Source organism: Manis pentadactyla, chromosome 1 (assembly GCF_030020395.1).
Source record: "Manis pentadactyla isolate mManPen7 chromosome 1, mManPen7.hap1, whole genome shotgun sequence".
In the NCBI taxonomy this organism is placed as follows: domain Eukaryota; kingdom Metazoa; phylum Chordata; class Mammalia; order Pholidota; family Manidae; genus Manis; species Manis pentadactyla.
In genome coordinates, this window is record NC_080019.1 from 103,751,296 (window position 1) to 103,777,492 (window position 26,197).

General features: G+C 38.9%; 1 protein-coding gene across 4 annotated transcripts in view; it reads left to right on the plus strand.

The window, feature by feature from the left end:
- FNDC3B (fibronectin type III domain containing 3B) overlaps window positions 1-26,197 on the plus strand; it is a 338,844-nt gene that overhangs the window by 292,491 nt on the left and 20,156 nt on the right. For all 4 annotated transcript variants that reach the window (XM_036930882.2, XM_036930884.2, XM_057499990.1 and 1 more), the window contains exons 19-23: window positions 503-675; window positions 2,676-2,789; window positions 3,093-3,242; window positions 8,067-8,347; window positions 20,664-20,876. In XM_036930882.2, coding sequence (XP_036786777.2) covers window positions 503-675; window positions 2,676-2,789; window positions 3,093-3,242; window positions 8,067-8,347; window positions 20,664-20,876 — 931 coding nt within the window. The remainder of the gene's footprint in view (window positions 1-502; window positions 676-2,675; window positions 2,790-3,092; window positions 3,243-8,066; window positions 8,348-20,663; window positions 20,877-26,197) is intronic.

Sequence of the window (26,197 nt, forward strand, 5' to 3'; positions counted from 1 at the left end):
TTCAGTAATTTTTCAACTTTATTCATAATAAAAGTTGTGCAAAAAAAAGCAGTTTACAGCATGTAAAATTGCAAATATAAGCCTACAAATCTGTCAGACTTTTTTTTAGACCACATATGTCTAAAATATAATAAAATATTGTGCCAACTTTGCTTCATCTCTCTTGATTTAAGTGAAGATTTTAAGAGATTTTCTTCCCTCCATGTCTTCCTCTTCCCCTGCCTTAGAATGTAAAGAAATTTGCCTATTCTATTGTTTTCAAATTATTTTATTAATAATTTACACGCACTTACATGTGCTTGCTTTGGAAAGTGTGGATAACATCATTCAGAAACTTTTCTCCTGTATCGCTTTTCTTTTGGGGGAGGGGAGTTTCTTTTGTAAGAAAGATACTTGGGGACAGGCCACCTCTGTGAGTTTGCAAGCCTTGGAAAATCAAGTGTAATTTAGTCAGCTGGAAGTATACAGATGTTCTCAGAAGAGAAACATTCTCCATTCCCAGATGTTCCTGTTTCTGAAAGTGGCTGTGAGGTCTCGGAGTACAGTGTGGAGATGACAGAACCTGAGGAGGTAGCTTCCGAGGTGTACCACGGGCCGGAGCTCGAGTGCACGGTGGGCAACCTGCTTCCCGGAACTGTGTATCGCTTCAGGGTGAGGGCTCTGAATGATGGAGGGGTGAGTATATGGTTATGCACCACTATCAAAATATAAGGTTCTGTCTCTTAACATTTCTACCCTCCTGCAGTTCCTTAGCAGTGCCTATTCAACCTTGACAAAAGGTAAAAAATCTTTCTGAATTGATAGATGGCTCTGATTTTATATAGACCCCACATTGGAAATTCTGTTTCTTTTGTCCTATCATTCTATTAACAGAGCTCAAGGTTAGTAAGAATGTCCCTCTTTAGATGTTTTGGTAGTTTTACAAATAATTCCCTATTTTCTCATTGACTGTATTAATCAGTTATGGGAAATTAGGACTTCATAATATTCCTTTACCATATTGTCTAAATTAACCAGCAATATCTTAGATCAGTTTTTAAAGCTGGAGTGAGGTAGAGCCTAGCTTATTATTTCAGGGAGATTCAGAATGAGAACGAGGTGACCCAGAAACTGTAAGAAAGGGCTTTTCGAAGTGTCACTGATGAGCAGAAACATAAAAGAAGGCAGAAGGGTGTGGGAAAAGCAGAGTGCTAATGTCACCAAAATTCCAGTGATTTGTACAGATGAGTTCCTTGTGAATAAACAGATGTAATTTAATTGAAGGTGGTTTTAAAAATAAGCCCAACTAACAGTGACAGATGTTGATGGTGACTTTTTCGAGTTCCTGGTAGTCCTGTTCAGGCCTTCCAGAAGTGGAATGTGTTGTCTTTAGTATGATTGATGTTAATTACGACTGACTGTGGAGACCTTGGTCTGAGGGAGGACCTCTGACCTTTAATAGGAGCTGGATCTCTTCTGATTCCCCATTAGGAAAGAATTTCAGATGTAGCATAACTATTTCAATTTTTTTTTAAGTGAAATTAAACAATAAAAATGTATTGATGGAAAGATAAGAGCCTGTACACCGACCTTCTGTGAGTAAGAGGAGGATGGGTGGTCATCACAGATGATGCAGAAACTTTCTTTACTGTGGTTTTTACCCTTTCCCATCAACTTTTCTGGGATTCTCTGCCGTAACTAAGATACATGTGCAACTGCACTGATGAGAGTTTCACTTTCTCACTCCTTTCGCTAATCAATCACATAAAGAACCTGTCGGCAGGCTTCATTTATTCCTCTTATATTGGAAAGTAGCTGTGTATTTGGCTTGTAGTCACCTTCTGAGATCTCTTGCAGAGCATTTCCCACCCACCCTCCCCCAGTATATTGTTGTTATATTATCCCCCAGTATAAGTTGTCTTGGGAAATATGAGGTATTTTGTTTTTGTATTAATTTTTTTCCTGTTTTGGGAAACATATACTTCATTAGCCTGGATATTATTTTAATTTACCCTTGGCCCCACTTCTTTGAAGTATCACATACTGCACTATTAAAAATGAGTGATTATGCTTCTCTTGAAGTGTTTTGACTCTCTGGTGGTGGTTGGCTCTGAGCAGGGTGGTCACTGATAGTGACACAGTGTCAGCCTTCAGATAGCTGAGATGGTGGGACATGCTGAGAACACATCGGCAGGAGCATCGGAGTTCAAAATGGAAAATACCAGTAACTAGAAGAAATTCCCAGAATTTGATAATCAACAGTTCTGACTAGATTTTATGCATTAAAAATTAAACTGCAATGTCCATCTGACTTAGTTTCTTCAATGTTAAAGAAATCAAATTCTCTAAAAACAGAAATGTTAGAACAACTGTATTGTGTCAAAATTCAGCATGTTTTTGTTTCTGATGTCACAGTAAAGGCGAATGTTTGGTAAATCATGTTGAATGAATACAATTTTTTAAATAAAAATAATCCTTGTAAATATAAAGAATATACTTACATAATAGATATTTATCACTCAAGGAATGTATGTAGGAAAAAAACCCATATACATAATTATTGAAAACAAAAACCATTAGGTGAAATTTTTTTAACCAATTGTATTGATGATGGTGTTAGCCTAGCTCTGATTTAGTTATTAGCTTGTGTGTGTGCACAGCATACACAGAAGCATGTGTGTGCTCGTCTCTTTCAGTATGGCCCCTACTCTGATGTGTCAGAAATTACCACTGCTGCAGGCCCTCCTGGACAATGCAAAGCACCTTGTATTTCTTTTACGCCTGATGGATGTGTCCTAGTGAGTTGGGAGGTGAGTCAGGCACATGTTACAGATCGATTTCTATTTATTCTCCTTTATCTGCCCCCCAAATCACATACGGTGATTCTTACACATTAATCTCCGTTGGCACTTGCTTATGTCATTTAGAGTTGTAGAAATTTTACCACTGGTCAAAACTGAGAGGAGATTGATTATTTCTTGCAGGCTTTTCTTTTGTGTATATTTGAAATATCCTGAGGCACATTACTATCTTTACTTTTTGAGTTCATTGAACACAAACGTTATAGGATTTTCTTCTCAATGAAATTAACTGCTTAAATTTCTACTTTCCAGAGTCCTGAAAGCTCTGGTGCCGACATCTCAGAGTACAGGTTGGAATGGGGAGAAGATGAAGAATCCTTAGAACTCATTTATCATGGGACAGACACTGGCTTTGAAATAAGGGATCTGTTGCCAGCTGCACAATATTGCTGTAGACTACAGGTAGGTTGGCATTATTCAGATGTTACTCATAAACAGTGGTGTTCCGTAAAAGACTCTTGGAGAAACTTATCCAAAAAGTCATATGCAGTCTATCAGGAGGGATGATATGGAAAAGAGAATCCTTTTAAATAAAAATAAATTTCATTGTTTTGGTATTTTACAATTAACTTCTGCTTCTGTAACGTAATAACAAAACCAGATTCTTCCCCACTCTACTTCTCACCATCCTTGCATTTTCCTTGTCAGTTCACTGAATAAATGACAGTCCAAGACAAAGTTGTCACAGCTCCTTAGGGAAGATTCCTTCTGTCTGATTCCCCCTGAGATGCACATTTCAGTGGGAAAGCCACTTAGAACCAGCTAAAGACAGAAAGTGTATGTGCTGGCTGTTAAGTGGAGCCAAAGCAAACCTCAATCCAACTAGTCTGTATTGGCTTATGAGACTCAGTTCCACTTCTCAGTGACCATTAGCAAGGCTGGTTGTCTGTAAGCATCCACCTGGGAGCCCCAGTAGAGTAACATCTAGAACAGTCATCTCCGAGCCAACCCCTGAGACTGACCATGCTCATGGGTTTACTTTTACTTTATTGATGTGGATCATTTTTTTTTCCTGCTGTAAAGCCTTATTGTCTCGAGAAAACAGAGTTCTTTGTCCTTTTCTTTCCATTTGGTGAGTAACATTTCTTGAGCATTACTTTGTGCCAGAATCAAAGGACAATCAGGAAGATCAAAAGGAGAGATACAAAGATTAATCAGATGTTATTCTTGACCTTGAAGAATTCTGTCTTTACACACATTTAGATTTAAATAGATAAGGAAGCTAAGATACCAGATTTAGGTTCCAGCTGATTTAAATCAAGGATCAAATTGCTTATTACAAGTCCATTGATATTAGTGTCTCTGGCTTCTTTGGAGAAAATACTCCCTTCATAAATTAATTTTCCCGATTAACTGAAGCTTTTTTGTTAAATTCTGAAGCATGCTTTATCATAAACATTTCTGATTAAACTTTTGTTATGTACCTTCCTTCCTTCCTTCCTTCTTGGATGGAGCACCTGGGACATAATTAACCCTTTGTCACTGTGTCACAGTCACAGCACATTGTCTGATCTTTATAAGTGGGGCTGAGTCATTGTGAAAAGGTAAAATTATGTACTACAGTCCTGTTTTTGGAACAAGGCAGGATATAAATAAAAACCTGTCCGCCACACAGGAAAGAACCTTGCTTTGCTTTTGAGTTTTGGTCTCTCTTTAAAATGTTCTTCTGCTTCCTTTTTTTCCTTTTATGGTATATATTGTCACTTAGCATTGACTTACCAAACTTCATTTTAAAAGACACATTGGTAAGAATAGAACCTGCATAATCATCTTGTCTCCCTGTTTTGATAGTCAGAAGTAGAAAATATTTTCAAACGTGTATACTTGTCTGTCATAAAATGAGTCAGACCCTAGAAAGGGGATAGTACTTTTAAGACCACCATTACTGTGCTAAAGAAATATTGCCAGGACAGGGGTCTCCTCAACCTGTATTGATTTCTTGGTATCTATGAGCCAAATATAAATTATTTTCATATGCCATAACTACAAAGTTAGGTTAAACTAGATTTTTTTTTTTATATTGGCATCCTTAAAATTAAATCACTGGAAAACCTACTGTATTTTATAATAATTGGGTGAAACATTTCTTGTTTTGCTCAGGAATTTCTAAATTTTTATATCCTTTCTTAGCAATATTTTGATTAACAAGTACCAAAATAATTATGTTCACTTGAGGCATATCATATATATTGAAGGCATACTTTTATTTAGTAAAAGATTCTCCTAAATTGTTTCCTTTGAAAATTGGTAATAATAACTGGTATGTATCAAGAAAGCACTTCTCATAGAATGAAACTAGTAAAAGAAAGGGGGATCCTGTAGTAGAAAAGGAATATTATTGGAGAGACTGGTAAGATTCGAATCAGGTTTATACGTAGTTAATATTATTGTGTCAATGTTCATTTTCTGGTTTTGATCATTGCTATGTAAGGTATTAATATTAGGTAAAGCAAAGTGAGAGAAATTACCTGTATTATTTTTGTAACTTTTCTGTCAATCTAAAATAGTTCAAAATAAAAAGATGGCTTTTTTTTTTTTAAATAGGAAAAATGCAGTTTTGTTCTTAGTTTTCCCAGCAGGAAGGAGAGAAGTGAAGTACCAAAGTAGGCCTGATACTGCCAGGACTCTACATGTTAACCAATTTAATCTTTACAATAATTCTATGAATTAGGGGTTACTGTCCATTTTATATCTGGGGAAACAGGCTCAGAGAGATTTAATTTACCTAAGATCACAAAGTTAATAAATAATGGAATCAAGATTGGAACTGAGGTCCAGCTCTAAAAGCCACATAATTTTCCTTCAGTGTGAATATTGATCTCCATGATTGTTGCCATTCTGACCCTGTGATGCATTTGTATCCTGCCATTTGTGACAACATGGGTGGACCTAGAGGGTTTTATGCTAAGTGAAATCATTCTGGCAGAGAAAAACAAATATCATATGATTTCACTTATATGTAGAATCTAAAAACAAAACAAAATGAACAGAATAGCAGTAGACTCCAAGACACTGAGAAGTGACTGGTGTTACCATGGGGACTGGGGTAGGTGGGTGAGGAGGATAATGGGGCACAAAAATTCTCAATCATAATATAAGTTGGTCATGGGAGTGGTAGTACAGCATGGAGAATACAGCCAATGATTCTGTGACATCTTCCTATGTTGACAGATAGTAACTGCACTAGAGGAGTTGAGAATTTAATAATATTGGTAACTGTTCAATCACTGTGTTGAATACTTGAAACCAATATAAGATTGTATTATCAACTATACTTCAATTAAAAAAAATAATAGCTAAATAATAAAAAACCTCCAAGTACATACTCTTTAAGTACATATGGCATCAAAATTTTACCAAAAAGAGTTTAAGTATGGTCATGGTATAAGAATAGATATGACAAAACATTTCACTAGCATTTCAAAAGTGATTTGATAACAAGTTCGCTTAGTTTGTGTCTTTGAAATTAACAGTAATACATAGGCATTGTAAGTTTTGTTTTGAAACTTTAAGAGGTCAGACTACCATCCTTTAGTTTTGTAGCTGTCCTCATAAGCTCTCCTATGAAGTAAATGAGAACTAGCTTTTCGAGTACAGTCACTTCAGTAAGGAGGCTGCCAAGTGCCTTTCTCTCTATAAGGACAATTTAACAACATTTATGGAGCACGTACTCTGTATGAGGTATTGTTCTAGTTGCTGGGAATACAATAGTGAAGCAGACATCACCCTTATGGAATTTACAGTCGACTCAGAGGAGTAATTAAACAAAGTGTATCTATGCTATCATGAAAAATAAAGCACAGAAGGGAAATCAGAAACAAAGAGCATCAGAGTGAATGGAGGTGGGGGACTGACTGCAAGTTTGAATGGTGTTCAGACAGGGCTTACTGATAAGGCAGTGCTTGAGAGAAGGCCTGAGGAGATGGCTGAGCAAGCTATGCACCTGTCTGGGGAAAACGTTTGTGGGACAGAAGGAGCAGCAAGTTGCAAAGGCACTGTGGCACAGCAAGGAGGCTGGTCTGCCTGGAGAGAGAGGGCCATGGGGTAGCTGATGAAGTCAGAGTGGTAGTAGGTTTTTGGAAGGGTGGTGGTGGAGAGCAGATTTGTTGGGGTCTGATAGCCTATTGTGAGGACTTAGAAGTTTGTTCAGAATATGGTGGGAGGCCATTGTAGGGATGTGAGCTGGCTGACACAGATACCGGTTAGGAGGTCGTTCCAGGAACCAGGTGCAGGAGAGTGTAATTAGGCTAGGGTAGTATTGGGTGTGCTGGTGGCCTGGATGGGGGTATGAGAGGAAGAACAATGTCCAGTGATGACTCAGAGTTGGTGAGGAGGAGTGGGACAGAAAGAAGTTGCTGTGTGGAGGCTTGAGTTTGAGATGCCTGTTTGACATTCAAGTAGAGATACTCAAATAGCAATGGATACACCAGAGTGACATCCAAGGCAGACATCTGGGCTACACAAATAAGTTTGGGAGTATACATGGCACTTACCCCTGAGACAAGATGAGAGTCCAGGAGTTTGAGCAGAGGTAGAGAAGAAGAGGTGTCCTAGGCCTGAGCCCTGGTACCCTCCAGTGCTGAGAGATCGGGGTGAAAAGTAGCAATGAGCAAAGGTGATTGAGAAGCAGCAGCAGGTGAATAGAAACTAGAGTATGTGTCCTGGAGACCAAGGGAAAGAGCAGTGAGTGATGAAAGTGACTGGTCTTGCTCTCAGGTAAAGTCAGAAAGGGATAAGAATTGAGCTTATTATTTCCATGGAAAACATTAATGTCTTTTCTAAAAATTTTATTGCTCTTCCAGGGCAGCAGTAGAGTTATTAAAAGTCAGATTACTAAATTCCAATCCCAGCTTTGCCTCTAACTCAGTTTGACCTTGAATTCCCTCATCTGTGGGAGGCAGATAAGGATGTTTGCCATTTACTGTCTCTGACAGATGATTATTGTGACAACCACACAAGACAATATATAATCTGAAATGGGCCAAAGTGTTATTCTAAAATTATTTTTCATAAAAGGGTATGATAGCAATATTATCTTTAGCTTTCTTACAGGAGAGATGTGATGGTCATTCTTTGGAAACTGGTCATTAAAGTGAACATTTTTTAGGATTTATTTTTTACATTTCCAGAAGTAAATAATGTATTACTTTAGATTTATTAAATAGCACCTAACATGGAGGCATTAGAACGTGCCATGGGGTGACGCAGACTTTGTCTCATCTTTAGGCCGCCAATCAAGCTGGAGCAGGACAGTACAGTGAGCTTGTCCTCTGCCAGACACCAGCATCTGCCCCTGACCCTGTCTCCACTCTCTGTGTTCTGGAGGAGGAGACCCTCAATGCCTATCCTGATTCAACTTCTGTGTGCCTTGTTCTGAACTGGGAAGAGCCGTGCAATAATGGATCTGAAATCCTTGCTTATAATATTGATCTTGGAGACACTAGCATCACCGTGGGCAGTACCACCACCCATGTTCTGAAGGATCTCCTTCCAGAAACCAACTACCGGTGAGTGCCTGTTAGTAGAAATAAAGGTGCATCAACCCATTGTCACTTAGGGTTACAGATGCTTTAGGTTCTAAAAGCCAAACAAGTGAATTGTAGCTATTCTAAATATGTTCGAGAGTACTAAATGCAGAAATAGGCTTAAAACATACATTGCTTTATACTTTTTCAGTCAAATACAAATTTAGACAATTTGTATCCCCTGAGGGAGGATTTCACCTAGTACTTCAAATCAGTTCCTCCCTCTTGGTCTCTTAGTAACCACTTTTCTTTGTATTTTAACTCTGACTCACGTTTCTCTGTGTCACCCTCTGCCTTCTCATGCACTTGCCCGCCTTTGAAGCAGGGTTCTGCCATTCTTCTGATTCCTCAAAAGCAGACACAGTGCAACATGTAGCTTTTACTCATGACTTAACAAGGGACAGAGAGAGAAGTTACATGACACACCACCTAGCAGAACTCAGGTAGCATCTGTGGACTTTCCCCCAAAATTCCTGTCTGGGACCTGGTCACCTCACCTTCATCTTCTCACACACCTTTTTCTGTAACATGGCCTTTAAAAATTTCAAGTCATTTAGCTCTGTCCCCAAGTTGCCATAACTCACTCAAAACAGAGAGTTTACGATCAGTGTTAGGAGGTACCGGAGCCTCTGGTTATTCATGTGTACGTTCTCAGGGCATCTCCCTTTGTCAGATTACAGATGGTCCCAATTTTCAATGTTTCAACTAATGAATTTTCAGTTTTACAATGGTGCAAAAACAATATTCATTAGAAACTATACTTTGAATTTTGATCTTTTCCTGGGCTAGCAATACATAGTATGATACTCTGGCAATGCTGAGCAGCAGCAGTGAGCCACAGCTCCCAGACAGCCATGCCGTCATGAGAGTAAACAGCCGACACACTTACAACTATCCTGTACCCATCTGTACCCTGTGCCACAACCATTCTCATTTTCACTTTCAGTGTAGTAGTCAATAAACTGCATGAGATAGTCAACATTTTATCATAAAATAGGCTTTATGTTAGATGATTTTGCCCAACTGTAGAGTGATAGAAGTGTTCTGAGTACCCAGGGCTCAGAATGCTCAATATGATTTGAAGTGGGGCTTGCAATAGAAACTGAATAAAGGGCCCACACAGAGGAAGAGGCAGGCCTGCTGGATCTGCTGCTGAGGAAATCCAGAGATGATTACCCCAGACCCTGACCTCGGGGAATTTCCCCAAAGATGATGCTTCAAGGAAACCTGACCGTGAAGTATATCTCTAGGGAAAAATGACCAAGTGAATGTCATACCCCAGCTGTTTCTGAAAGACCAGATGTCCAGGATTTTGCCTGACCTTGACCCTCAGGCCAGAAAACCTATGAAGAAGCTCACTGGTTCAGGGACTCACTGAAAGGTTGTGTGTCCACTCTGTTCCACCCCAGAGGTCTACTCCAGAGTGGACCCAAATCATCAGGTCAGTCCTCTGAATTTTGGATTAGAAATCATAAAAGAGTTTTTAGTTAAGGTGTTAGCTAAACAATTTTGCTTCTTCCTGACATTAAAGAAGGCTTAAATGATTACAAAACTATTTAAGAAGTATTTAATGGATGTAGCATATATAATCCCATTCAGTATTGATATGCAAGGCTAGTATATTGAGCTGAATGTGGAAAGTCACATTGGAAGGATGTCACCTCTTTACCTAACAGGGTAACTTGGAAGATAGCATTTTGGACAGACTACAGGAAATTGACTAGCTTTAGAAAAGACAAATCTTTGGCTTTAGTCATAATATGTGTTCTTGGCCCAAAAAAAAGAAAGAAAAAGATTTAGTCCAAGTCTTTGCTGGGCAATTAATAAATAAATTGGACATTTCATATTTTAGATAATAAGATTTAATATTTATATTTAAGATCATCCTTTACTCAACTTTATGCTAGTTTCTATAGCACATAGTGAGTACGCTATAGTAGAACTCTGGTTAACCCACAGTCTTGTTCTTTTGTTTTAAAAACACAATAATTATAGTGAAATACAAAATAAGTATTTCAGGGAAGTAAGGGTGTAATTTTGGCCCAGTCAACTTTTACTTCACCTTTTCCTATCCCATAAATTGGTTAAAATATAAGTGAACAGATCACAGTGTTCTAGATAAAAATGTGAGATGAAATATTTTAAGCAGGCCATGGGCTTGGATAAATGACTTGTTTCTTTTGTTTGATTTTTGTTGTCGTTTAACCTTCAGCAGTTACACATTGTTCTCACACCGAGTTTATTCTCTCTTTGTCTTGCTGGCACAGAAATGTGCACCTCACTAGAAAACCCACTGGTATAAAAAGCGTTTTTTAGTGGATCTGTTGCTTCTCCATTGGTGCTTATAAAAATACCCACCGGCTTACTGACACCCTGTATGGAATTTGGTTGAAATTACAATGCTGTTTTTAAAGGCATTATTTTGAACCTTAAAACTGATTTGAAATTGAGGTTGTGTTTTGTTTTAAGGAGAAAAAAAAAGTCATTGTAAGCAGGGAAGTAGCTTTCCTTTGCACACTTTCTGCCACGTAGAGTCATAGGCTTTTTGAACTGAGAGAGAAAAGATCGCCTGATGTCACCCCTTCCCTGTGCCCAGGTTTGAGCATCTCCAGTGACAGGCCAGTGCTTCCAGCCTCTGTTCATCAGGCAGTCCATTCCATTTGTGAATAACTATTTTTAGTGTTTCCCTTAAATTTTTTCAAAACCTCTCTAGAGCTAGAATCTGCTTAGCTGATCCTGAGTATTCTGCTAGAGCAATGGTTCTCCGTGTGAGGTTCCTAGACCAGCAGCTCCTGGAAACTTAAAAGTTTTTTGTCAGGTCTTCCTCCAAGCCTGCTGCGTCAGAGACGACTAGGCCTGGAGCCTGTCTCTGTGCTTAAATAGTTCTGCAGGAGATTTTGACGCCTGTTAAAGTTTGAGAACCTGTGCCCTAGAGCAGTGATTCCTTAAAGTTTTGTAAATCACGTGGAGAGCTCTTGCTTGCAGAAGTCTGAGCTCCATCCTGAACACTACTGTTCATAGGCCCCAGCAGAGCCTCGACGTCATTGTCTTATAAGGGCACCATCCTCCCTTCATTCAGATCTGTCCTCACTAGCATGGGTTTTCTGTAACCTCCAGCATCGTAATCAGGTAAGTTCCCTGATGGCCTCTTCAATGGGTAGTGCTCAGACCTCAGGAATGACCTGGCTGGTGGCTCAGAGCAGAGCAGTATTGTCACTTCACATGTTCTCCATATTAAGCAGTTAGTGAGGTTGCCCAAGATTCCTTTTTTTGGTAACCTCGTTATGTGTCTGATTCATATTGACCTTCCAAGCAACTAAACCTTAAGGTACATTTGTTTGTTATGTTCATTTATGCCCTCTTGCTAGGTAAAGTGGGGATGAAAATGACATTTTTTGAATCTTTAGTGTATGTCAAGCACTGTATTTGATGTCAAATGATGAATCATATATCATCTCATCCTAGCAAGATGAGATGGGCTTTATTAGAAGACAAACTGTGGGTAGTTCAGAAGCTGGCAGGAGTCAAGCAGCCTTGACTTCAATCCTGGATCCCTCACTTTTTGTCTCTGGGACCTTTGGTTATTTAAGCTCTCTGTGCCTCAGTTTTCTGATCTGTGAAATGGGGAGAATAATTTCAGCTAGCTAATTTTAGATAAAAGATTTGAGTCACCTCGCAGGGACCTGACACATAGTAAGGGCTCAAATAAATTACCTGTTGCTAGAATTTGGTAAGAAGTGAGCTAGAAGGTGAGTTGTGACCAGATTATGGGAAGAAGTATATGTGGAAATCTGGCATTGCCCTTTAGTGCAATGGGAGCCTAGGGCGTTTTTTTCCTGTCAAGGCAGGGCAAGATGAAAAACAAGCCTGAGTCCCTGGAGATGGAATGGCGGCACTGGTGCCCAAGTTGCTGTGAGAACAAACAGCTTGGTTGAAGGGGGCCATGAACCAGCCAGTTCAGGTCACCTTTCCCAGAAGCCTGCTCCAAATAACTTTGTTCTGCTTTTAATACCCTCCACTGTGCTCTTCAACAGTTGGATCTCCGACCAAAATTCATTCCAGAGTTCTTGAAAATTTTTCTGTACCTCCATAAGCATGTTAATGATTTTTATTTTGAAATCCTTTTCAGGAAGATTCATGAGGTCGATGTCATTTAAATCTTTCTCAGGAGTTGTATTCATAATTTTACTTTGAACCAGGTTCCTTTGGCATTTCATATTTGTATATGGTGCCCTCTATTGCCCAGAAGCTCTGCTCTCTGGAGCTGCTCAGCCCCTGAAACAATGTTGGGGGTCTCAGGGGGGTGGTATTGGTGCCTGGGGGGAGGAAAGAACTGTTTCCTGCTTACCGGCTGCTATGCCTGTCTCCACTGTGCCGAGCACACAGGTATAAGCCTCTATGCTTTGCGTTTGTAGTTGCTGTAGACAGATATTCCCTCTGGTGGCCTAATGCCAGGGTACGGTTTGCCGGTTTGTGAGCCAGGTGGGGCTGGCCAGGAGAAAGGCGCAGTAGGCTGCCTATCATGGAGGGGGTCCCTGGAGCTGTGTAGCCAGCCAGGGAGCTGGAGTGCCTGAAGATTGTGAAAGCTCCAAACCTGCTGGGCAGAGTGCTCCTGGACAGTTTTGTCTACCTGTCCTTTCTCCTGAGCAGTAAGCTCTGTGCATTCCTTGCCCCTTTAGCAGACCTCTTGCTGTTAGGAAGTCTCTCAGACTGCCTGCCTTTCTTTTGTCCCAGAGCAGCCGGATGTGGATCCCTGCTTTCCAAAAGCAGCTGGAATCTCAGTCTCTCCAGGAATTCTGCCTGTCTTAGCTTTCCAACCCCCTAATTACAGGAGTACCATGCAAGCACCATGAAATGTAGGTTTGTGCTCCCAGAGCAGATCTCCGGAGTTAGGTATTCAGCAGTCCCAGGCCTCCACTCTCTCCCCACTCCGTATCTCTTCCTCCTGCCAGTGAGCTGGGATGGGGAAGGGCTTGGGTCCCATTTTGGTACGTTAGCCTGTCCCGTGAGGTTTATTCTTTTCTGCAAGTGTATGCAGTTCAGCGCAGACCTCTTTCCTGTTGTTCTTTCAGGATTAGTTGTATTAATTATATTTTTGTATTATATGCAGTTTGAGGAGGAAGCCGCCATTTTAATCCAATTCTAAATAACTTTGTTCTGAACACATCTTTTTCTCTAACGAGATTTTCTGTATTTACACTATTATTTTATATTCCTTCAGAAGTTACCTGATGATGATTCTCTTCTTTCCTGGTTTCCTCGTCCTAATTAGATGATTAGGTGGTGGGTTGGTGAGGAATGAGGGAGTTCTACGAAGTCCATCCTTCGCTCCTTAGGCCTCTCCTACCTCAGCCCTTCATGATTAAAGTGGGTCATCCTCACCCTGCACTCACCCCCACCCATGAGGCATCCTGAGTGCTGGGGTGGCACCTCCCTGGGCAAGGAAGGTTTGTTTTGAAAGTCACTCTTCTTTTAGTATATGTAATGTTGAGAATTTTACTGTGTATATGTGTGTTTATATAAGGTACATTATAGAAAGCTGTAATGTTCTGAAGCAGGAATGTGTTTGGCATCTAGAATTAGACACTAGATATTTTAATAGTGGGTTTTCAATCAAAATTGATGAAGAATATGCTTCTTAATTTGATTTATTTAATCAGTATTATCAGTACACAGATGGATATTGCAGACTCCCAGACACTTGAAGAGATTTTTCACAGCAACCTGGCCAAGACAGAGTTACCTCACTTCCCTAAATTGGAAAGCAAAATTCCATTTCCCTTATACTCAGTTTGCAGAGCATAAGATGCCAGAAACTGATATACAATGCATGATTACTAAAGAAACCCACAGATCCATCTAAATTTCAAAATTAACATTTACTTCAGCTAAAAAGAAAATTTCCCAAGTTTGGGTTTGAGATAGACTTTAATTAATTTAACAAAACTTGAAAGTCAGTTTTTTTCTGAGGTGAATGCTTGGAATTGTCCAACAGGTTAGTGTTTTACCCATTAGTCCTGGGTGAGCTCTCACTGGAATTAGGAAATTATTTTCATACACTGCATTTTTCACCTCAAAACACAACAGACAGCAACTGCCTTCATCCTAGTTAAGCTTTGTCAACCTCCTAGGCTCAGAGCTCTTAATATTTGTACCAGAATGCAAGCAGATAACGACCTCATTTCATATTATCGGTTCCTCAATTCTATTTCAGTTTTGAGTGTTACTTTTTCATCAGAACTAATTAACATTAGTTTAGTGAATCAGGTACACGGAAAGTGTTTTCCTTGCATATTTACAGAAACAAAATGTATTTTCGTGAAACTGTAAGATACGTTGAAGTGTGTTAAAATCCAGGTAGTTGATTTCAAGGCCAAAAGTTGTTTAAATAATGTGAAAATAAATTTGTTGTCTGTTCTAAATGTCTGTTTCATTGGTAGAAGGCAGTTGTTGAACTGAAAGTGTAGTTTGAATCAAAACTATCTTTGGGATGATTATCAGCTTTGTTTGGTCCAAATTCTGCTAGGAGAGTGTAGTGTGCCACAGTGCATGAAGGCTTGGAGTCTGAAGAGCTAAGGTTCACACCCAGAGCTGGCCTGTAACCTCTGTGGGTCAGTGAGGTGGCTGGACCTAGCTGGGCCACAGTTCCTTCACTTGTAAAATAAAGTAATTCCTACCTCATGGGGCCAGGGTGGAAGTTAGAGAATATCATACATACCAGAGTTAGACTTCAGCATCTGCAGCTACTTTGTCATTCAGGTTATTCAGCCTCTCTGAATTTGTTTCCTCACCTCTCAAGGCAAGAGAAAATACTAGTTTCTAACCCATAGCACAGCCCCTTGAAAGGGGCAGGTTCTCACTGTAGTTTGCTGTGGTTCTTGTTAACATTGTCACCTGTCCCTGGGCTCTGTGTGTCACCCTCCCCTTTGAGGATGGTGAGAAGAGAAACCAGTCCTCTAAGGTGTTGCTGGTTCCTAGCCATAAATTAGAGGAAAGAAAAACGTGGATTGTATCCACAGATTACTCAATTTATAAAACGAGATGGTGGAAGCAATGCAGTTAAAGTCCAAGACACACATATGTGTGCCAGCACAGTGCCACTCCTCACCAACACCCAGCACATTCTCCTCATATTAGAAAGGAATGACCATCTCAGGAGACGTCATAGAGAAACAGCTCCATCAGTTAGCACTTTAAAGTGCTCTGGCCGCCCTGAATCCTTTTCTGGTCATATAGTGAATTATAAAATATTTAAAAAATAGGAAAGGCATTTTTTAAATATTTTATAGTCCACCATAGAGACATTCTATTCTCCCTTATCTTAAGTAATGCTCTTTACAAATGCAGCAAAGATATTACTGTCCCCAGTTTATAGACAAGGAAACTGTTACTTAGAGGTGTTGTCACTTCCCTAAGGTCACCAAAGAGATGAACAGGATTCCCAGAGAGGCTTTGCTGCTGAAGAGGGTTAAAATGCTACCATGATATTCTTGTTGTTACTGCCATTTTGTGTTTGTTTAGGGCAAAGATTATATGCCTTATATGCCTACCAGGTACTTCTCAGTAAAAGGTCAGAGAACCATAAAGCTACACTTGCAAGGAACCCAATACCTACCAAAATACTATAGAGGCTTTAAGGAAATAAGTGAATTTACAAAAGAAATCAAATATCAAATCTACATTTTTGTGTCTCAGTATTTGTAGTTTATAAGCTATTTTTTTGAGTTCTTATAAATAATTCACATTTCTTAGCATTTTTTTTCGTAAGCAGAACAACAATCTTAAGCAACCCACTGCCTCACTTCCTTTTGTTTATTAAAGTAGCTAAAGAATGTTTGGGCTGCACAGAGCTAGGATCACCAGGAGCGCAAGGTGAGCCCGGCTCTGCAGGACTCGGGGCAAGCAGGTGGGAGGCGGTATGTTGGCCTCTGGGCTCTTGGAATACCTGTGCCCGGAATAAAGGGAAGGAATGGCAGTCTGGACACTAGAAAGGCATGAAATAAACTTTGTATCTGAGGATCTTGTTATACCATCGATGAAATATTGAGATTTAGCATCCGGCTTAATTCCCTTTTTCTGAGATGGGAAAAGGTTAGTAATCTCTACCACCATGACAGCCACCTTTGTAAAAAGATTTTTTCCTGTCCAGGTGCAGAAAACTTTCTAACTTAACAATTACAAGAAAAAAATCACAATAATACCAAAAGCAATTTTATAAGACTCATGTTGGGAAGCCAGGAAAAGTTTCTTTTAGTCTTTCAGTGCTACACTGTGAGACTTACATTGCATTATGTACAGGAGATCTGATATAGCCTCTCACATAATAGAATCTGGGAAAAGTAAGGGTCTTTGTAATGGAGCTTTTCTATACTTTATAACATTAGTATTTGCTATATTCCAAACTATAAGGCAAATACTCATCCAGTTTGGGGTGGTTATGAATATAATTACTATAAACATCTGTATGCAGTCCTTTGTGTCAATATAAATTTTAATTTCTCTGAAGTAAAGACCAAAAAGGGATTGCTGGATGAGAAAACTGCTTTCCATTATGGCTCTACCACTTTGTATTATCACCAAATAGGAGACTCAGTTGCTCCTTGTCCTTGTCAGCATGGTATTAAGTATTTTTTATCTTAGCTATTTTAATAGGGGGCATAGTGGTACATCATTTTAGTTTTAATTTGCATTTTCCTGATGGATAATGATGTTGAATATCTTTTTGCAACCTTATTTGCCATGTGTTTATCCTCTTAGGTGCAATGTCTGTTCCAGTCTTCTGCCTGTTTTTTTAATCAGGTTGTTTGTTTCCTTACTGTTGATTTGTAGAGTCTTTATACAGTCCAGATACAATCCCTTTGTAGGTATATAATTTGCTCATATTTTTTTTTTCCAGTCTGTAGCTTGTCTTCATTCTCCTAAGAGTAAAAAAGTTTTATAATTTTGAAGAAGTCCAGTTTTTCATTTTTTTCTTTTTTGGATCATGCTTTTCACATCATATCTAAAAACTCTAAATTCTAAGTAATAAATGTTTCCTTCTTAATATTTTCATATTTTACTTGTGAATCTATGATCCACTCTGAGTTAAAGTTTAAAGTAAGGTAGGATTAGATAGAGATTTTTTTTTCCTATCAACATCCAATTGTTCCAACACCATTTGTTACAAAGACTGTTCTTTCTCCATTGGATACTTTTGCACATTTGTCCAAAATCCATCAGCCATATTTATGTGGACCTATTTATGGGCTCTCTATTCTGTTACACTGACTTATGTGTCTGTCTCTCTACCAGTACCACTCTGTCTTGATGACTATAGTTTTATAGTAAGCCCCAACTAAGAAAGGCTGATTCATCCAATTTCTTTCCTGATTTTCAAATTTATGTTAGCAATTTTAGTTCCTTTGCCTTTCCAGATAAATTTTAGGATCAGCATACCTATACTTACTAAAAAGAATCCTGCTTGAATTTTACTAGAGTTGCATTATATCTCTAGGTCAGTTTGAGGAGAATTGGGATTTTGTCCTTTGTCAAATCTCTTCCAATTTATGAACTAAGTATGTTTATCTCTATAGGTCATCTTCAATATTTTCAACAGTGTCTTGTAGTTTCAGGTTTCTTTCTTTCATTCTTATCTCTATACCTTCTTCCCTTACTGTCTGGGATTTCTAGTACATAATAGTGAATAGGAGTGATGAGACTAGACATCCTTGCCTTGTTCCCAGTTCTAATGAGAAATCATTAAGTCTTTCACCATTAAGTGTAATATTAATTGTGGATATTTCTGTAAATGCCCTTTTCAGGTTGAGAAAGTTCCCTTCCATCCCTAGTTTGCTGAGAATTGTTGTTATGAATAGATAATAGATTTCATCAAGTGCTTTTTCTCTGTTGACATGATCATGTGATTTTTCATCTTTAGGCTGTTACTATGATCAGATTGACCAAGAGCTGGGGAATGAGGGAATACAGAAAAAAAGCAGGGATTTTCCCTGCTCTCTCTGAGCATTCAAAGGCCCATTTCTCTTTCTTTGAGCCAGACTTCTCCTAGAAGCTCTCTGTCCACACAGATGTCTGCTTCTGGATTTCAGGCTGTATTGAGAACAGTGTGGGGTATAACGGAGAAGAAGAAATGGTAAACTCATTGCTCGTTTGGTGATAGTTCAGATTCTTCCCCAAATCCTCTAGCTACTATTTACTTTCTAGAGTTCTTAAGTCAGTACCCCATTTATTTTGCCCAGGTTTAACAGCTGCCTTCAGCGGGAGACCCAAGGTGGAATGTGCTTTTGCCGTTTCACCTGGAGTTAATCTGTTTTTTTTTTTCTTTTTCTTAATAGTCTACAGGTGTATTATGAGACTGACTTGCTGAATTATATATAATCTTGAAAGTTGAAGAATTAAGGCTAATTTGAGGTCACAAGATTAAGTATTGCAACACCTAAATGATATTTTCTCTTTAAGTGTCAGTAGTAATTGCTATAAATGAGACATAAGTTATAAGAACATTTTAAACTGATCTGTTTCCTAAGTTTTTATCTCTGACTATATTTCTTATTACCATGTGTTTTAAAATAGGTTCAAATCCAAATCAAGTATAAATCTTGAAACTTTTAGAATTAGTGACACCACACTGCTCTGTCAGCTCAATAAGATGCCTGGGTTCCTAACAAGGGGTCTGGGTGGAGGTTTCCACTGGAGGCCTAGTCACGGGGCATGAAGAGATGGAGGAAATGCAACCTGGCAGTGCTCTGAAGAGGGGTGATGCCATGGAAATGTCTGAGTGTATTGAGAGAACTGTCCCTGTTGTGCAGAAGAAGGGAGGAAGGGTGGGGGAGGGCAGGGCAGGGCAGGGCGAGACCTTGGTCTGAGAAGCAGAGGAGGCAGTCCTCTGCAGGGGTAAGCAGGCCACTGTATGCCGGGAGGAAACAAGTTTCAAAAACATGCAGTCGCTGCAGGAAGAGGCATTGAGCATGAGGATGGAGAGGTGTTCTTAGTGGGTTGTATGACAACCTTGGAGAGCTGTTTCAATCAACTAGTAAGGAAAGAGAGAAACAAGAAAAATAGGAATAATACTAGTATATTATTTTATTTATACATTTAACTCTTTGATTTTTTTTTTCTTTTTGAGAGGGCATCTCTCATATTTATTGATCAAATGGTTGTTAACAACAATAAAATTCTGTATAGGGAACTCAATGCACAATCATTAATCAACCCCAAGCCTAATTCTCAACAGTCTCCAATCTTCTGAAGCATAACGAACAAGTTCTTACATGGTGAACAAATTCTTACATAGTGAATAAGTTCTTACATGGTGAACAGTGCAAGGGCAGTCATCACAGAAACTTTTGGTTTTGATCATGCATCATGAACTATAAACAATCAGGTCAAATATGAATATTTGTTTGATTTTTATACTTGATTTATATGTGAATCCCACATTTCTCCCTTATTATTATTATTATTATTATTTTTAATAAAATGCTGAAGTGGTAGGTAGATGCAAGATAAAGGTAGAAAACATAGTTTAGTGCTGTAAGAGGAAAACTCTAGATGATCAGGTGTGTGCCTATAGACTAAGTATTAATCCAAGCTAGACAAGGGCAACAAAACATCCATGGATGCAGAAGATTTCTCTCAAAACAGGGGGGTGAGGTTCTAAGCCTCACCTTAACTCTTTGATTTTTAATTCCTAGACTATGAGGCAAGTGTTAATATGTCTTTATTACCCATAACACTACACATAGCAAACATCCAGTTAAGATTTTTGCACCCCTGAGGGTACACCCTGTTCTAGCAGTGTCTGTACCCCTGGCTCTGGTTAAGGACGAACAGAGGTGGTTGGGTAAGGCTGGAGAAAGGGGGATGGGGACGAGTAATGTACTGTTGGAGAGTTGCTGTCCTTTGTTTTTGAATTCTAAAGGAGGCTTATTCTGTTTCATTTATTCTTTATAGCCCACTTACTTCAAAAACTGACAACTAGAGTTGAGTGGCTAGAGCAAAATATAAAAGCATGTCTTTAGGATGTCTTCCCTTGGACAGCAGTCTTTTTTTTTTTTCCAATTAAAGAAGTAAGGGATACCTTGCTAATGAGCTTTATTTTTGCTCTTTTTTGGAACAGAGAGTATATAATCTGTCCTCTGAGCTGCCTAGTTCCCTGTTGTCTTAAATTACTTTAACTTGTTTCTGTTTATTCTATGATAATACTTAGAGGGCAAGTAAGATGTACTCCACAATGTTTATTTCAGATGAGGCATTGCTGCCTCTTAAACCTGCAATGTTTGTATTCTTTTCCTTTTTCCAGAATCAGAATTCAGGCCGTAAATGAAATTGGAGCTGGACCATTTAGTCAGTTCATTAAAGCAAAAACTCGGCCATTACCACCCTTGCCTCCTAGGCTTGAATGTGCTGCAGCTGGGCCACAGAGCCTGAAGCTCAAGTGGGGAGACAGCAACGCCAAGACACATGGTGCTGATGACATGGTGTACACACTACAACTGGAGGACAGGAACAAGCGGTAAAGCGGGAGTGAGGGTACGCGGGAGGGTTCCATGGCTTGGCTTGTAGGATGAAGCCTTATGTGTTCACTTGGCCTCTAAAACACTCTTCCTCCTCGTTGAAAGATTTCCTGTGTATTTGGGCCCTGCATTTTATACCCAAACTTGTACCTGCCGTTTCTGTTTGGAGATTTCTACACTAACATTCTAAAGATTCAGAGATTCTGATTTTCCTCCATGTGACAATATATGTGTTGTTTTTTTTCTTTCATCAAGCCAGATAATGGAGAGAAATTCAAGTCACGCTATGGTACAGCATTTATTAGCCACAAGTGCAGAGGGAAATACAACTCAGGAAAAGATGTTACCTCTTTAAATATTTAGTAGCCATCAGGACAAACATGTTTACCAATCTGAAGTAGCGTAGTGATATACAGATGGGGATTGTACTCTGTAACTATGGGCAATGCACTATCAAATTAGCCAGAGCAAATAGAAGATTCTTTATAAGACTCCATCCCCAGGAAACATTCTTGGCCACAGAAATCAAATCCAGCTTTTCATGTAGTATTTATTTAACCTAACTCCATTTCCTCTGAAAATGGCCAATTAGAAGATAGGCAGCTGAACTGTATTTAGATATCATTCAAATGCAAAACAAAAGTTAATGTTGATGGAATGTTCTCTTACCAAAAGTCCAAATCAAAGAATCAGGTGAAGGAGGTGGAAAATCACCATAAAACCAAGACAGGTGACATTTTGGACTTGCCTTTAAATGACTTGGGTGGCCCAGTAGTTTGACTGTAGAGGAACAAAAAGTAATTGTCCTGTAGGAAACAGGTCCTGTAGAGATCACAGAGAAAGTAAGCCTCCTTTTGGTTGGTTCATTAGCGATGAAATGCAGACTCACTCACAGGCATGGTCACTCGTCTTACCTGTGTGCCTTTGGATGTGTTTTCATGGGCTCGTTATTTTACTCCAATCTTCTCAACTGGAGAGTGCTGGCAAGAACAGGAATTATGCCCTAACACAAATCATGATAAATATATATAAAGCTAGCACATTGGGATTAAGTTTTTTTCCTGGGCTTTTGGCTTCCATTGTTGATGGAGAGAATATTCCTTAGAGAATATCTTCTAGCTTTACTGACTTAGAAAAAGTGAAGCTCAGAAACATTGCTGAGGCCAGTGGCAGCCTTGGGATCCATCACCTCCTGGCCCCCCATGCCTTACTGTCAACCTCCAGGGATATGGGGAGAGTGCCAGCTCTGCACCAGCCAGCTGTCTCCATCTTCCTGCAGTCCTGCCCTGTGAGGGGCAGCCGCCCGAGGTGCCTCATACATAGAACTGTGCAGATGCTGAGAACAAAAGCCCAATGACACTGGTCCAAATGAGTATACTGTTGTGAGACATTTAAATATGCCAGACAGAAAACAGTGCAGGACCTAGTATTCAATACATGGTCTCTCTCAAAAAAAAAAAAAAAAAGGCACAAGGCTGGCCTTGTAAATCAAATAAATGACTTGCCTAAATTTAAATGGCAATTTAAGAAAACTTACCATTAGGAACAGTATTTTTCTTAATTTTATGAGCTAGAGTCCAAATTTATCTTTTTAAAATTAGATTTGTCAGTACTCTCAGAAAGTTATTAAAGTGATGGGAATATAGAGCATAATAAATTCTCATGCTATTTGTGGAATAATTTTCTGAGATTTAATAGGATGAAACTTGGCCTAATTTGAGTTTGCAGATGACCTTCCTTGGTGTCTTCAAACTAAACTCTTGTAGTGAATGTCCCCTTGAATCCAAGCCTTTAGCTTTGGATCTTAACTTACAAGGACTAGGGCTAAATCATTGGAGTTGGGACATCATAGTGCTTGTTATTAGTATGGTCTTTGTTCTAGTCCCCGTGAGGTTCTTTAGGATTTGGACCTGGTCTGTCTAGTTGAAACTGTGTTCTTTCTAAGTAGCAGCTGTCTTTCTCATTGAACTTGTTGCCAGAGTGGTTTCTAGTGGCTTTTAAGCAAAGTACACATGTTCTTTAGCATATGCATTGATGTCATTAACCACTAATAAGTTCTTGTTATAGATGTGGCAAAAAATTGTCTGTCTTACTTGTAGCCAGGGTTAGAACCAGAGAGATTTAATTGTGGTTTAATTTACTTTACTCACCAGTCACCATGGGTTTGAAAGGAAAGCAGCCGTTGTCTGAGTCAGACTGTCTTAGCTAGCTATGAAAGTAATCTTAAAGTAATCTTAGTCTTAAAGTCTTAGTACTTTATAACAGAAGCACAATGAAAATTAGTAACTCTATGCTTGGAAATAGTCAGATTAAAGACTTGAATCCTTATTTTCTCCTTCTCCATAATATGCAGGCTGAACTAGAAGATAACCTCTGAGATTTTTCCCACCTTTTTCACCTTAAAGCAACAATCTTTGTCATTTGTGAGCTAAATCTTTACAAAACACTCTCGTAAATGGGCATATTATCTTTTCTCTTTATATTTTGTCTATGTTTTTGACAAATAAGAAAATAGTAAGATACTAACTTTCCTTAAGAGTGACCATTTAATGTCCAGAACTCCTGAGGTTTGCATCTATGAAGTGCTGGTATTATGTTTATTTAGGTACCTCTCAATCAGAAAATCTGAAATGGCCCCAGAGATTTCTGAGTATAAAGTTTTTAAGGGAAATGTCTGTTTATTGAGTACCTACAAAGTACCAGACATTGAGAGCTTTTATCTGCATTACATAGTTCTTGAATAAAAAGTGAAATATTTTTTATGATAAGACTTCTGCCAAAGCCTTTACCATCTAGGTGAAAAGAATGTATATATATATATATTGTTTTGATAAGTTGACTTGACTTCAACTTATGATTACTAGGAATTTTATACATGCAAAGAAAGGAACTGTGGTTAAGTACTGGATAGACAGAGATGACTGAGATAGATCATTTCCCCTTAAGGAGTCTGGTTGGGAGATAGGTAGCACAGACTGATACATTCAAGCAAATCATGATGTTCTGGAAGGCTTAAAGATTGATGTGTATGATTGACTCATACACAGAATTTAGAGGAAGGATAGAAGAATGTCATCTGTTATAGGCTTAAAATTAAATGAACAGAGAAGAAGGCTTCTTAGAGAGAGAACAGATTGGGTGAGTCTTGAAAGGGTCCCAATCTTAAAATGTTATGCAAGAGAGCTTTAGGTTGAAGACCTGAGATAAGGACACAGGACTAGATGGAAATATAAGGTACAATCTCAAAAGCATAGAAACTTGCCTTGGGTCTTTCTCCCAAGTAAATGCCTCTTTATATTCTGGTACTTTTACACATGAACCTTTTTATGTTTGTGACTATTTCATATAAATTGAAGAGATCCCAAAAGGGCATCTTGCTCAGATCCTTGCCTCAAGGTCAGTCAACCTAGAGTTTATCCAGATCACCTGGACTTGCTATGTTGAAATTTTTTTTCCCTTGAATAGGAAATGTGTTTCCCATGTATTCAAGTTTTGACCTATAAGGGTCCCAGTTCAAGGTCACTGATGACACATTTATGAGCACTCTCAAAGCAGTGCTTTAAATTATAGGTCTCCCTAGCAGGTACATTATGATCATTCAATCATTAGTTTTTTTCTTGAATAACTAGAATGTGCTAGGTCTTATGAGATATGTTGCCTACCTATAAGGAGCTTATCTTGCTGAGAAAATTAACATGAAACAGTGAGCAGACAGCACAAGAGATTTAATTTCAACAGAAAGACAAAAATTATATTACTTTAGCCATAGAGTGATTAAGTCTACTATTGTTAGCAGATCTAGCATGCAAGATCTGAATGTCTTTGGTCTCTGTGTGTGCAAGAAAAATATCTACCCAAAGTAAACATTTTCATAATGCTGCATTAACCTAATACAGGGTTTAGAATAACAAGATCAGCTCATGCACTTTAAGATTGTAACGCTGTACTGATGATTTTGAAGATGCATTTGCCTGTGTTATTTAAATGAAATGTTATGCTGCCCTAACAGAATTTGAGGTGATGCTGATTGTCATCCTGGTCCTCCTGGGTCCATGTTCCCGATAATTGTACACAGCACTGAGGCAAGAGGAACTTAAGTTCCAGGAATGCATTTATGGTTAATCTGTTGTTCAGGTTTAGTCAGATAGCCAGTGTATTTTAAAGCAAGGCTCTGGCAAAATGGGGATGGGAGAGAGGGCTCTAATAGAGTGGATAATTACCACTGCTGTCCATTTAACTCGGCCCTTCTGCCCCTGACCCTTTTCCCTTCAGCCAGCAAAATCGGAGGCTTTGTAATGTATACAATATGACTGCCCAGTTTGCTGTTAGAGAGGGACAGAAAATAATCTGCATACCAAAACCCTAAAGAAATAAATACTGGGCAACAAATAAAAGTGGCGGAGGCACATGAGCACTGTAGGAGGAGCGAACTTTTGTTACTGTATGCCTACCATGGAGCAAACTTCTGTTTCTCTTTCGTAGAGCATATTGCTAAATGAAGTGAAATAGATGTAAGGCAACTAGCTCAGGGCCCACAACAGACTTTTAGTATTTGTTTTCTTTGCTTCTCTGCTAGTCCCCAATTCACATGCTCACCCTTATTGGAAAAAGGCATTTTTATATTACCTTTAGTCACCAGAAGGCTCACAACAGGGTTATCAAATCTCTCATGTAATCCCAGATATGTTACTGAGTTTCTGGATGACTAGAGGCATGCCCTTTAACTTCATTTTGCCTTACTTCCTCTACAAAATGGAGCTGATGATGCCTATCTCCAGTCACAGAAATTCAGCCTGCAAATTAAGAGTGTTGCTAGCTTTGTCAATCTCAGACTGAAATGTCTAGGCACAGACAGAGGTGAGGCAGATTTATTTGAGATCTTAACTGGACCAGAAGTAGAATTCAGATTAGTTTTTTCTTCTGCTTAAAAATAAAATGTGTACCTATTTAAAAATAAATAACAATAGAATTGGATAGCATTTTCCTCACTATTTTTCCTAAGTCAAGTAAGAGTGGGGCAAAGCCACCAAGGTAGAAATAAGCGAACAGAAATTTGGAAGACTAAGGAAAGAGTATCCTTGGAAGTGAGATTCACTGCGTACACCCGAGAGCAAAGCAGAAGAATGGGAACTTTCAAGGTTCTCAGGTGGTCTTTAGAGATTCTTCTCATCCTTTCTTTGGATATAAATAAATTTCTTTATCAATAAGTACAGTTTGAACAAAAAAAATTGAAAATCGGAATTTTATTCTGTGTAAAGAGTTTCATCAGTACCTATAGTAGTAATGTTTTATTTCATAGAAAAGGAGAATAAAAGGAAGC